At 46.9% G+C, this 13,453-nt stretch overlaps 1 protein-coding gene across 2 annotated transcripts; it reads right to left on the bottom strand.

Annotated features, from left to right (window-relative positions):
• Positions 1 to 613: 613 nt before the first annotated feature.
• CEP20 (centrosomal protein 20) lies at positions 614 to 11,217 on the bottom strand. Of its 2 annotated transcripts, none has more exons than XM_012927539.2 (4): positions 11,091 to 11,217; positions 8,420 to 8,617; positions 5,396 to 5,480; positions 614 to 1,027 (listed from the first exon to the last, which is right to left on the bottom strand). In XM_012927539.2, exons 1-4 carry the CDS (start codon positions 11,116 to 11,118, stop codon positions 706 to 708), a joined length of 633 nt encoding a protein of 210 aa, XP_012782993.2. In that variant the 5' UTR covers positions 11,119 to 11,217; the 3' UTR covers positions 614 to 705. The 2 variants fall into 2 exon arrangements, with proteins under 2 accessions (XP_012782993.2, XP_058536889.1); XM_058680906.1 differs by having other exon boundaries at positions 919 to 1,027; positions 5,379 to 5,480.
• Between the last annotated feature and the right edge of the window lie 2,236 nt (positions 11,218 to 13,453).

The following is a 13,453-nucleotide window of genomic DNA, read 5'->3' as shown; positions in this document are numbered from 1 at the left end:
TCCCTGTACTCATGTGGAAACCTGCATGAAGCTCCTGGCTCCTGGCTCTGGCCCGTCTCAGCCACTATACTCATTGGGGAGTGGGCCAGCATTTGCAAGATCATTTTCTCTCTGTGTCTCTCTTGATGCCTTTCTAATGAAATAGCTTTTTAAAAGCATCCTGAGGGCCCAGCATGAGAGCATAGTGGTTGAGGTCCTCACCTTGCATGTGCTAGGATCCCATATGGGCGCTGGTTCTAATCCTGGCAGCCCTGCTTCCCATCCAGCTCTCTGCTTGTGGCCTGGGAAAGCAGTCGAGGACGGCCCAAAGCCTTGGGACCCTGCACCCGTGTGGGAGACCCGGAAGAGCTCCTGGCTCCTGGCTTCGGATCGGCTCAGCTCCAGCCACTGCGGTCACTTGGAGAGTGAATCATCGGACAGAAGATCTTCCTCTCTGTCTCTTCTCCTCTCTATATATCTGCCTTTCCAATAAAAATAAATAAATCTTAAAAAAAAAGCATCCTGAAAATGCAATGGGCATATATACCCAAACTTCTTTGTCTATATTCAGCAATCTAATTTCTATTTTCCATCTTGGAGAGAAAAAAAATAACCTTGATAAAAAAGCTATCCATTCTGTATTTTTAAGGATCTAAGCTGCTCCAAAGATCATAAATATATGGGAACATCGGGGTTTTTAAAAACATTTTTGTACAGAAACTCCATCTAAGGATCTGGCCCCCAGTTATTCTTGTCTCCCTTCCCCTTCCTTTCCATGAAGCTTTTTTTATTTTTGGAGGTTAAGTAACACTGGCTTAGACACAAGTGGAAATAAACAATGACTCCATAGCTCAGGAGAAACTCCTTCACAGAAAGAAACATATAGTCAAACAGCAAACTTGCCACGAGCTGCATACCTATCTGCCTCCTTCCACGAGGTGGTCGGCTAAGGTCCGGGGGCTGAGGCGCAGGCTCCTTCAGAAACACATTTTGGACGCCGTCCTTAGCTCCGTGCAAGAAGTGAGCTAAGATTCCATACAGAAGAGGTCTGTGGCAGGAAGAACACGTAAGATTACATTTGTATAAACAAGAGAAGCTCAAACCATTTATTCTTTAAAAGGTAACCTTCTAACACCAGGAGGGATAAGTATTCAACTAGATTTAAAAGCAGAAGAGGGATAGGCAGTTGCACAGTGGTTAGTGCACCTGCATCCCACATCGGGGTGCCTAGGTTGCACCCTAACTCCACTTGCACTCCTTGCAATGAGCGTCCTGGGAGGCAGCAGAGGATGGCTCAAGCAGTTGTCCTTCCCACCCCTGGGGGCTGCTCAGGTTGGGTTCCAGGCCCTTAGCTTCATTCTAGCTCAGCACTGGCTAGTGTGGGTATCTGGGGAGTGAACCAGCAGATAAGACATCTCTGTCTCATTTTCCCTATCCTTCTGACATCCAAATAAATTATACAAAATGTTTAAGTTACATTATCATTGATAACTGCAAATTGTTTATACTCTTTTATGAGTATCACTTAATTTTCAATTTTCAAACCCAGATAAAACACATTAACAACTGAAACATCATCTAAAGTAAAACAGTCTTAACAAATAAATTCCCAGTACTCAGCATGGGAATGCCACGGTTCAGTGTGACCCGACACCTGACACTTGCACACACCAGGCAGTAAACAAGCCTCAGTAAGTGCACAGCCTCCCTGCCCAAGGGAGGCCTGGCGTCCCAGCACCAGGCTGCCTGCCCTTGCCCCTTAGGGCAGCTCTGACCCTTGCTGGTCTAAGATTCTTCCTCTCTAAGCCAGAAGTCTGGGCCCCCCTCACAGGCAGACTGAGCTCCTGAACGGGAAGTCTTTAGAGCTGTGCCTGGCACATATTTACAGTATAAGTGTGAGCGCATGACAGCTGGCCAGTAATATTTTAAAGCTATCTCAAAGTTTATATAACACTGTGACCTCTCTTCATTTTACATTCATTTTGTGATTTCACGGTCATTAGCTCATCAGCTCCAATTTATAAACAAGGCAATAAGTGTGCAAGTACCGAGATAAAATCAAATGGCCCTGTGAATGCCTGCCTGTGGAGAAGTCAGATGTGTGAGATGTTCCAACAGCCCCACAGAAAGGAACATGCGGCAAGAAATCAAGGCTTCCTACAACCACCCTGGGAGTCAGCCCTCTCATGCACATCCACCCAAGCCAGGAGCCAGGAACGCCATCCAGGTCTCCACCTGGGTAGCAGGTACCCAGGCCCTCAGGCCGCCCTCTGCTGCTTCCCTGGTACAACACCAGGGAGCTGGATTGGAAGTGGAGCATCTTGGACTGTAACTGGTGCTCATTAGGGGTGCACGTGTCACAGGAGGTAGCTTGATTTGCTATACCACAATGCTATTCCTTTAACTCATCCCACCTTCTCCAACTCATCTTAAGCCACAAGTAAGACTTCTCCAAATTATCCTTCTGTATTTTCAACTTTTTCAAAAATTGTCAAAGTGTATGTTTTTTAAAGTGTTACTCATTTGTTTTGTCTAATATTCAAATATTCCAATACAGTAATTTTTTGCATAATTATTTAAATACTAGATCCACAGAATACAAGAGATTCCTTTACTAGGGACTGTCTTGCTAAGTAAGTTTGGAGGGCCTGAGTCATATGGCCAGGAACCTCTTTCCAGCCAGACTTCTTGGAGTAATCACTGTCTTGTCTGTAGGCTGGCTGTCCAGGGCATGTGGTACAGCCAGCTTCTCGGCTGAAGGCAGGGAGCATGCTCCAAATGCTACAGACAACCCACGACATCAGTGCCCGGCACACAGCATGTGCTCAAATATGCTCACTGCAATATCTCTGACAATACCAAGACACTGAGAATAACTTACATATTCACCCATATGCGATTGAATAAGGCAATTATAACACACGGTCTACTACTCGGTAGTTTAAAGCCAAAAGAAAGGCACAGTCATGACAGGGAGGGATGGAGAACAGGACAGGTGATCTTCAAAGTAGTGAGACAACTCCAAAACAAAAAACAACATTGCAAATCTGAGCGGCAGCAATGTGGATGTCTATTATAATGGTCCCCCTATTTTTCTCTGTGGGCCTGACTTACCTGGCAACTTTAAAAACAAGAAAAAGGAAGATGGAATTAGCTGATATGAAAAACAAGTTGCAGAAGTACAAAGAGAAGGGAGACAGAGAGAGACAGAGAGAGACAGAGAGACAGAGGGAGACAGAGAGACAGAGGGAGACAGAGGGAGACAAAGGAGGAGGCTTTAAATACACAATGCATGCTTGAATGAATGTAAAAGTTGCCACTGGTTTACCTTCTGCTTTTTAAAAAATGTATGTGAAAGAGTGACTGAGAGAAACATATTTTCCATCTGCTTGTCCGTTTCTCAAACGCCTGTAACAGCCAGGGAGGGCTAAGCCAGGTCAGAGCCAGGAGCCAGGAACTCCACCTGGCTCTCACACATGCATGGCAGGAATCCAAGAACCTGGGCCACTAAGGTGCGCTAACAGGAAGCTAGTCCACAAGCCAAGCAGTCGGCCTCAAAGTGGCACTCCAAATGGGTCATCCCAATATTCGCTTACCTCCTTTAGCCACAATGCCCATGCACCAAAGGCTAACTCTGGGGAATGGGATTACATTTCCGTGGGTAGAGTGGGGAACAATGTTTTCTTCTAAATGAATACTCTTGTGTGCTGTCTGCACTTTATACAATGCATAATTCTTATGTTCACTATAATGAAAACACATTCTAACTACATTACTCAAATGATATTTATCCTAACCACTGGAGCCACTTTTCTTTCTCTTGTTCATGGTCTTTCATGTCACTATTTAATTACAAAGCTTGTGGACAAGCAGCCAGCTTGTTAGGCTCACTCATGTCTCCTGTTTACAAAGGCTTTTGGCAACGAATGACTAGATAAAGCCCAGATGCTCAATAAATACTAAAACTAAAATGTCAATTTTTTTGGTTTGTTTTAAGTTTTTGAAAGGCAGAGAATGAGAGAAGACACAGACAGATCTTCCATCTGCTGGTTTATTCCCCAAATGATTACACAGAAGGGCCAGGCCATACTGAAACCAGGCGTCCAGAATTCCATCTAAGCTTCCCCTGTGTGGAAGGGACTCAACTATTTGACCTATCACCTGTTACCTCCCAGGGTGCACTTAGCGGGAAGCTAGATCAGAAGTGGATGCAGGACGGGGACCCAGGCAACTCAATATGGGATAAAGCATCCCACAACTTCCTCCCTTTAATACCATTTCTAAATAGTTACTTTAGGTAGTTACTGTGTATTTCCACAGTACATGATCCCCCAAATTACACCTGGACCAACTTTTCCATTTAAAATGTAGTAGGAGGGGCCAGTGTCAGCATAGCAGGCTAAAACTCTGCAGTACTGGCATTCCACAGAGGCACAGGTTCAAGTCCCAGAAGCTTTGCTTCTGATCCAGTTCCCAGATAATGGCCTGGGAAAGCAGTGGACAATGGCCCATGTCCTAGGGCCACCCCACCCATGTGGGAGACCTGGAAGAAACTCCTAGGTTCCTGGCTTTGAACTGTCCCTGTTCTGGCCATTGCAGTCATTTGGGGAATAAACCAGCAAGTTGAAATTTTTTTTTTCCTCTGTCTCTCCTTCCAGTTCTTTCAAATTAAAAGTAAATAAACAGGGCCTGGTATGACGGCTTCAATTGCTAATCCTCCCCCTGCAAGTGCCAGCATCCCATATGGGCACCAGTTCATGTCCTGGCTACTCCCCTTACCATTCAGCTCCCTGCCTGTGGCCTGGGAAAGTGGCAGAGGATGGCTCAAAGCCTTGGGACCCTGAAACCCATGACGGAGACTCAGAAGAAGCTCCTGACTTCAGATCAGCTCAGCTCCAGTCATTGTGGCCACTTGGGGAGTGAATCAGCAGAAGCAAGATCTTTCTCTCTGTAAATCTGCCTTTCCAATAAAAATAATCTAAAACAAAAAACCATGATTGCAATTATCTTTCTTTTTAGCTAGGGTAATTGTTGCTACTGCTTCTATAATCATTTACTATTAACATAGATTTAAAAAAAAAAAAACTTTTTTGGGTATCTATATATAATGAAGAATATGAGATATTATGAGAAACAGAAAAACATCAGTCCCTTTTCTAGAAATGTCCTGTCTAGTGAATGAGCAAGTCAACACTGACTAGGAGAACAGAGCCCAGCCTGTGGCATCATGAGGAAAGTCACTAGCTGTGAGGCTGACATCTCATATGGGTGCTGGTCTGAGTACCAGCTGCTCCACTTCCAACACACACTAGCTGGGAATAAATACCTGCCAAACTGAAGGAAAATAAAACCACCTCCATGCAGTTATGACTCCAGGATAGTAATAGCTGAGAACTTACTTTAAAAAAATTCTTACATTGTGTTATCCTTCGATTCTTCAAATGCATTTAGTTCACGGATGAGAAATTGTCTGTCCAATGGAACTACAGGTTGGCCAGATTCTGGGGGGAAAAAGTCATGAAAACACTGAGTCTGTAAACCTAACAAGCCAATGTGATTTTGACAAAAACCACACTTACTGGGTCAACACACATTTCAGATTTTGGAAGACTGCGGATGGCACATGCCAAGACAGACTCACTGCATGTGATTGTGTGACTTTCAAAATGTCCATCTTCTTACATGTGAACTTAATACAGCTTCACATAAAGTCCATTTTAAATCCCCCAACTCTTTGGGGAAATTCAGTTTACAGGGCAGCTGCTCAGTCCAGCAGTAAGACTCACACTGCACAGCAGCCAGAGTTCTGCTCCCTCCTCTCAGGCGCAGTGGCGATGGCTCAGGTAACTGGGCTCCTTCCACATGCATGTGAGACCTAGAATGAGGCTCCTGGCTTCAGCTGCACACACAGACCATGAGCTATCTGGGGAGTGGACCAGCGGATGAGATGAGCTCTTTCATTTATCCCTCTTTCTCCCTACTTCTCAAATTTCTCAGAGAGGGCTTGGTGCAACAGCCTAGTAGACTTTAGCCTTGCACACACCCGAACGCCACAGGGGTGCTGGTTCGTGTCCTGGCAGCCCCACTTCCCATCCAGCTCCCCACTTGCGGCCTAGAAAAGTAGTCGAGGATGGTCAAAAGTCTTGGGATGCAGCACCTGCATGGGAGACCTGAAAGAAGCTCCTGGCTCCTGGCTTTGGATCGGCTCTGCTCCAGCCGTTGTGGCCACTTTGGGAGTGAACCACTGAACAAAAGATCTTCCTCTCTGTCTCTCCTCCTCTCTGTATATCTGCCTTTCCAATAAAAATAAATATTTTTTTAAAGTTCTTAGAGATAAATATAGCTCTTGCATCTAAGCTGCTATTCTAGACTTTAGTCTATTTGCTAGGAAGCTTGTAAACGTAATATAGGATGGTATCAACAACAAGAATCCACTGATGACAGCAATCCTAAGTTACACTGCAAGGACATGGAGCAGCCAAAGCCTCACTTCGCTGGTGGGAAAGCAAAAATGGTAGAGCCACTTGGGAATCATAGAGGGATCCTCTTACAGAGGTCAGCATACACAAACCCCAAGGCCCGGCAACCCTGCACATAAGTATTTACCCAGGAGAAACGAAAACTTACATGCACACAAAGGCTTGCTTTACAACTGCCAAAAACCAGAAACAACTGGAATGCCTATCAGGCAATAACATCCATAACCACACAACAAAAGGCTATCACCAGGAAACACACCACCCGGGCTAAATGGACTCTGCTTGCAGAAAGGTAATATCCTACATGACCCCGTGTACATGATACTCCAGAAAAGGGCAACTTCCGGCAGCTAGGAACAGATCACTGGGGGGGAAGGGGATAGGTACGTGAAGACGTTCACTATGAAGGGGCACAACAGTCCTCAGTAGAAATGGAAACATCCCACACCCCTGACTGGTGGCAGTGAACATACATTTGAATGGGCCTGACAAAATGCACACATGGAAACTTCATTACGTGTAAACTGCACCTCAGTTAGGAAAAAAAAATTCCATGTGAAATCATTACACAATTATCACTACACATCAAGCTGGGGAAGTTCAAGTCCAAGACAACTAATTAATAATATTGTCATAATGCTCTTTTTTTCTTTGAGTTACACAGCTGTCCATAACAAACTGAGCAAAAAACAGGTACTGACATCAAAGAGTCTTTCAGTTAAATAAATCTTTCATTAAAATTTTTTTATTTTATTTAATTAGAAGGCAGAGTGATAAGAGAGACAGAGAGATCTTTAATCCACTGGTTCACTACCCAAACTGTCATGTCTGGGGCAGTCCAGTCTGCTTGTGGCCTGGGAAAGCTGTGGATGACGGCCCAAAGCCTTAGGACCCTGCACTCACGTGAGGAACCCAGAAGAAGCCCCTGGCTCCTGGCTACACATCTGGTCAGCTCTAGCTATTGCAGCACTTGGGGAGTGAATCAGCAGATGGAAGATCTCTCTCTGTATCTCCTTCTCTCTGTGTATCTGCCTTTCCAATAAATAATAAATATAAATAAATCTTTAAAAAAAAAAACCTGACACAAGCGAATCAAACGATGTGCACACACAAGCTGCTTCCGACCCCCGCCCCTGCCTGACCACATTCCTCCTGGCAGCCTGGAGGGGAACACTGCCTGACCACCACACATCTCTGTATGCAGACTCTGTTCACATTCCTGGAAGACATCTCAAAAGTCTGCAGAAGATGTGAAAAATACCCTCACCACCCCAGTTAATGACTGCTGGATCACAAGAGAGTATTTTTCAAATATTTTCTTAATAAAAACCGAGGGCCCAGCACAGTAGCCTAGAGGATAAAATCCTCGCCTTGAACGCGCCAGGATCCCTTATGGGCATCAGTTCTAATCCCAGCAGCCTTTCCCATCCAGCTCCCTGCTTGTGTCCTTTGAAAGCAGTCGAGGTCAGCTCAAAGTCTTGGGACGCAGCACCCCCTGGGAGACCCAAAAGAACCTCCTGGCTCTGGGCTTTGGACTGGCTCAGTTCTAGCCATTGCGGCCAATTGGGGAGTGAACCGTCGGAAGGAAGATCCTTCTCTCTGTCTCTCTTCCTCTCTGTATATCTGCCTCTCCAATAAAAGTAAGTAAATTTTTTGAAGAAAAATAAAAACAAAAATAAAAGAATTTTTAAAATAACCCACTTAAACAAACATCCAAAACATTTAAAACAGAAAAAATAATCGGCATCGGGAATTAAGAATGATTTTTCAAAGCATGCACCCAGGAGGGAGCCCGTTTAACTCCGCTTTCCCCTGCAGTTTAGCTCAAGAGAACTTTGATTGCCAGTCACCTGAATGCCCTTGCTTGGTGATGGCACTGGGTTTCCAGGGGGAAGATTCCCTGAGAACCAGGGAGGGGCAGACGCGGCTTTCCCGTGTGCAGTGGAACAATAAGCACTTACCTGCCATGAGAACAGACGCGGTGTACTTATACTTGTTGAACTCCAAATACTCCCGAATTAACTCGTTAATAAGAAGGTTTTCGTGAGACAACGATGGCCGGGGCTCACTGTCATCGCCCAGGGCATTGAACACTTCAGCTCGGATTCTGGCTTTTAAATGTCCCAATACTCCCTTTTTTTCCAAAGTGTCCTTTAACACTGTTAAACACAAAACAGTAACAATCCTGTTACAGAACCAACTGCGTCACTCTTGGGCACACTTTGAAGATGTTCAGAAGGTAAATGGCATAAATCTTAACGAATCTATGACGAAACAAACATTTGTAAGTACCATAAACCATGTTTGTAATGAAAATGAAAAGTCTCAAGTCACATGGATATACTCTTAACGTATCAGAGCAAATTCAAGTTTTTTACAGTGTCTTCACTGTAGGGACTGCAGTTTGAGATCTACTTCAGTGAGGCGGAAAAGGAGGGGCCAGAATTATCATGAACTTATCAGGACCTGAATCAAAACCCCAGGCTCTCACACACTCTAAAAAAATTTTTTTACTTGTTTTTTTTAATTTATTTTATTTTTATTGGAAAGTCAGATATATAGAGGGGAGGAGAGACAAAGAGGAAGATCACTCCCCAAGTGGCCACAACGGCTAGTGCTGAGCTGATCCGAAGCCACGAGCTAGGAGCTTTCTCTAGCTCTCCCACGCGGGTGTAGGGTCCCAAGGCTCTGGGCCTTCCTTGAGTGCTTTCCCAGGCCATTAGTAGGGAGCTGGATGGGAAGTAGAGCAGCCAGGATTCAAATCAGTTCCCAGATCCCAACACTTGCAAGGTGAGGATTTAGCCATCATGTAGGGTAACATATTTTAAGGAGTCAGGGTTGAAGACAATAAATGTAACCTAATTTCTTGATGGACTAGGGTCACTATAACAAGCCCGTAAATATGAAAATGGATTTTAGCCTAAGTCCTCTGTATACGTAATCAGGTGGCTCCAGGCTAAACTGGCACCATCCTTTGCAGTGCCTTGGAACCTTCTTTACCAAAGAGTTGTAAATGACAACACCACAGATCCACACATCTCATCCAAGTGCTAAGAATACAGTAAAAGCTCAATAAATGTTATTAGGAGTTTTATAATGCAGTGTTGTAAACCGTTGATGCCTGAAAGCATACCACAATATCAGAAAGCTGACCCACGCCTCAAGCTATGCCTCGGCTGCTGTCTCCAACATACTGAGTTGTAATTCTCAGAGATACTCACAGAATCAAATTGTAAAAGTCCACAAAAGACGACTGGTTGGCTCACAAGATTTCACTGGGTTTCCCTTGGACACAAAGTCCATTCAGAACTGCAGAATACAGGCAGTGGGGGGGGGGGGGGGGGGGGGAGGAGTGGCAGGCCTTAAATCTGTGTAGCACAGTCGTCATTTTTAGCTGCAACTATCACGTTAACCTACCATGGAGGCCTTATGCTTACAACACTGTACTGGACACACTGTTCCAGACAGCAGCCTCAAGCTGGTGAATATAGAGGCTGTAAACTCTCCAACCGCAAGGCAGCCTTGCACAGGGGTGACCGGGGCTTCCCTGGGGACAGTCCACAGATCCATACACAGTCTGTTCCTGCCAACAGAGGTCTGCTTTTCTTGCTGCTCACTAACCTAGTGTCCCCCACCCCCCCACACACACTTCCATCCGTAGGGACCACGCCACACGCTCAAAAAGATTCAACCACCTCCCCCTTCCAACCTGTCTGAGAATGACTGCTTTAGACCTGGGGTCTAAAAAGAAATCTAAATGAAGAAAACGGAAGCCCGAATCCTCAAGCAGCAATAAAGCTCCCTGTCCCCCCCACCGCACCCCTCCGCCCCCACCGCACCCCTCCGCCCCACTCGGTGCTCTGACTCAACACACAGCCTTATCCTCCTGCCCCTCTGCCTAAATGGACCAGCACCACTCAGCCACCTCAGCCTGCCCGTCTAAGGAATGGGCAGAGAGCTACCACGAGGAAGTCACTGGGTAATTGCACGAGCTGGGGTGCAATCCCAGGTAACTACAGCAGATTGTCCCTTGTGGCATCTGCTTCAGCGTCAAGGGCGCGCAGGTGTTGGACTCACTGCTGGCCCCTAACTGCCTTTTCAGGAGCTTTTCCTGAGGGAGGAGGAGAAGGGAGACGGGGAGGAGGAGGCATGGCCAGGTCAGGAAAAGCTCTGCCTGTTTTACCCAGAGGGAGAGGCGGGATGCACCTGCAACCCAGACAACCACGGACCTGCGCCTGGCACTGAAGGGGCAGCCGGACACTAGAGGGGGCAGGGGCAGGGCCGGGGGCAGGGCCCCGGGGGCAGGGCCAGGGCCCGGACCCACCCCGGCCCCTCGCTCCCCTCCTCCCGCCCCAGCTCTCCAGTTGGGGGTTCCGGAAAGGCGCAGGCCAGTAGACCGCTCGGTCAGCTGCGGACTCCGGACTCCTCCTCAAACTAGCTCCCGGCTTCCTTGGAAACTGCCGCTGGGCAACCGCAGGCCGCCGGACCAAGCCAGACGTTCCCCCGCAGACTCACAGCACAACGATCCTCCCTAGCAGGGCCGGGCGTGGTTTTCCGCGCGCTCTCCCCCCGTTCCATCCTTCTCACGGGCCCCAAGACTTCCACCCAGTCAGCCCAGCGGCTCGCACTCACCAGCCTTCAGTTCAGTGACAGTCGCCATTTTCCAACGGCCGCGGGGACGCGCCTTGACAGTGCGCAGGCGCGCCCAGCCCCTTTCTGCTGAAGCGTGGCCTGGAGCCAATAGGCTCACGGCTTTGTCACCCTCCTCGGTTCCCGCCCCATACAGTGTTTCCTCTCTGTGATTGGGCAAATGGCCAAAGTCGACAAGTGACTCCACCAATCAGCTGGTGGAGGGTGCAGGCACTTGCCCTCACCTGAGGGAGGAGCCGCTGGTTTCTTAGTGCTTGTTTTGAACTTATTGATCGGTCACCAATGCCCGCTTTTCAGCTCTGCAGCCTTGAGTGCCCACTATTAGCAGTCACCATGTACCAAACCTGTGGTTGGCGAGCCTGAGCAGGCATTGAGATCACTGTGAAGATTTGTAGAACACCTTTGCCTCCTGACTCCGTAAATGTGGCATGAGGTCTGAGAAGGTGCATTTCTGTCACGTTCCCAGGTGCTGTTGAGGTTGCTGTTCTAGAAGTGACAGAACAAGAGCCTCTAAAGCATTCACTCCACGCAGCTCATGGATTTCCCCTAGGATTTCCCTGTTTGACAGAGGAAGACATGGAATCTTCTAGAGTGAAGAAGTTAAGATCTCCAGCAAGTGGCAGCGCTGACCACTTTAATCCGGGCTTCTTGATCACCTGCTGGTACTGAATATTGGTCACATGAAGTGCCGTTTGCAAAATTAACTGCTGACAGAATGGGTCCCTTCTAACCACAGCAAGGAAATGAAGAAAAAGGAACATGAAAATACTGTTCCCCAAACGGATGTCAGTTTAGATGTTTCCAGCTGTGACGAAGGCCAAAAGACTTGATGAAATAAGGGAAGTCTCGTCCTACACTCTAGAACAGTGCTGTTTAAGTTGTTAACGGAATAACAGTAAGTCAGCCAGAATATGTGTATTCTGGTTCCTAACATATCACTTTTTAAGAGGTGCAAAAAAGTCTTTGAGGGGGCCAGCATTGTATCACTATGGATTAAGCCACCACCTACAGTCCCACTATCCCATCCGTGAATGCTGCTTCAGGTCCAGCTACTTTTCCTAAGCTCAGCTCCCTGCTAATGCTTCTGGGAAAGCAACACATGGTCAAAGTCCTTGGGCCCCTCCCAGCCACCTGGAAGACCTGAATGGAATTCTGGGCTCCCGGCTTTGGTCTGGCCTAGCCTTGGCCACAGCGCTCATCTAGGGAGTGAGCCCATGGATGAATAGCCAGGGTGGGCCAGGATGAAGCCAGGAGGCTTGAACTTTGTCCTGTGGCCAAACACTTGGGCCATCTTCTGCTGCTCTCCCAGGTGGGTATATTAGCAGGGAGTTGCATCAGAAGTGGAGCAGCAGGGACTCCAACCAGCACTCATATGGGATGCTGGCATTGCAGAGTGGACTTAATCCCCTATGCCACAATGCTGGCCCCAGAGATGGAAGATTTCTGTCTCTTCTTCTCTATATACACCTGCTTTATATATATATATACAGTTTTTCATGGGCTCACGGATTTTCTCTTCCACCTTTCCCAGTCCCTCCCCCCAACCCCACCCCTATTTTCCCCTATAGTATTACAATAGTATAATCCTTCAGCATTGGTCCATCATTCTGCTATTTAGGTGTATCATGGCATTGTAGGTATAGATGATATGAAGTCAGCATCCTATCATCAAGATATATTTAATGGTTACATCTACCTTTGAGAATAAATACTTAAAAATGAAAAGTTTGAGAGACACGGGTTTGACATTGTAGTTGAGGCAGTTTGAAATGGCCACATCCCATATCAGGATGCCCGGGTTCAAGTCCTGGCTATGCCCTGATTTCAGCTTCCTGCTAATGTGCCTCTGGGAGGTAGCAGGTGAGCAGGTGATAGGTCCAATGCATGAGTCCCTGTCTCCCATGTGGAGGGTTTACATGGCGTTCCCAGCTCTGGCTTTGGTCTGGTGCTCTCCCGACCCCCAGCTGTTGTGGTAATTTGGGAAGGGAAGCTGCAGACTACAGATGGGAGATCTCTGTCAAACAAACAGATATCTTTTTAAAGTAAATTTGAGAGCCACCATGACCCAGAGGAGTCGACTTTCCTTCTGTTACTTTTTGAACCTGTGTACATAGACCTGTTGTGTGACTTAGAAAGGTTCCATGCGCTCACACTTCTCTGAATTCCTGAACTCATTGCCCACGGCCTGAATTTCCCATCAGCATCTCAAGAGCTTTACCAGGATTCCCTGAGTTCCACAAGTGGAATGTTGGAACTCTTAAGAGGAAAGTACTTCTGAATGTGCTGGTGAGGCTCACGGAGCCAGTGGTATATGATAATGTGACAAATGAGTGCAGTAGCCCACC

This window comes from Ochotona princeps, chromosome 24, assembly GCF_030435755.1.
Source record: "Ochotona princeps isolate mOchPri1 chromosome 24, mOchPri1.hap1, whole genome shotgun sequence".
NCBI lineage: Eukaryota > Metazoa > Chordata > Mammalia > Lagomorpha > Ochotonidae > Ochotona > Ochotona princeps.
This window is presented reverse-complemented; position numbering and strand designations above follow the sequence as displayed.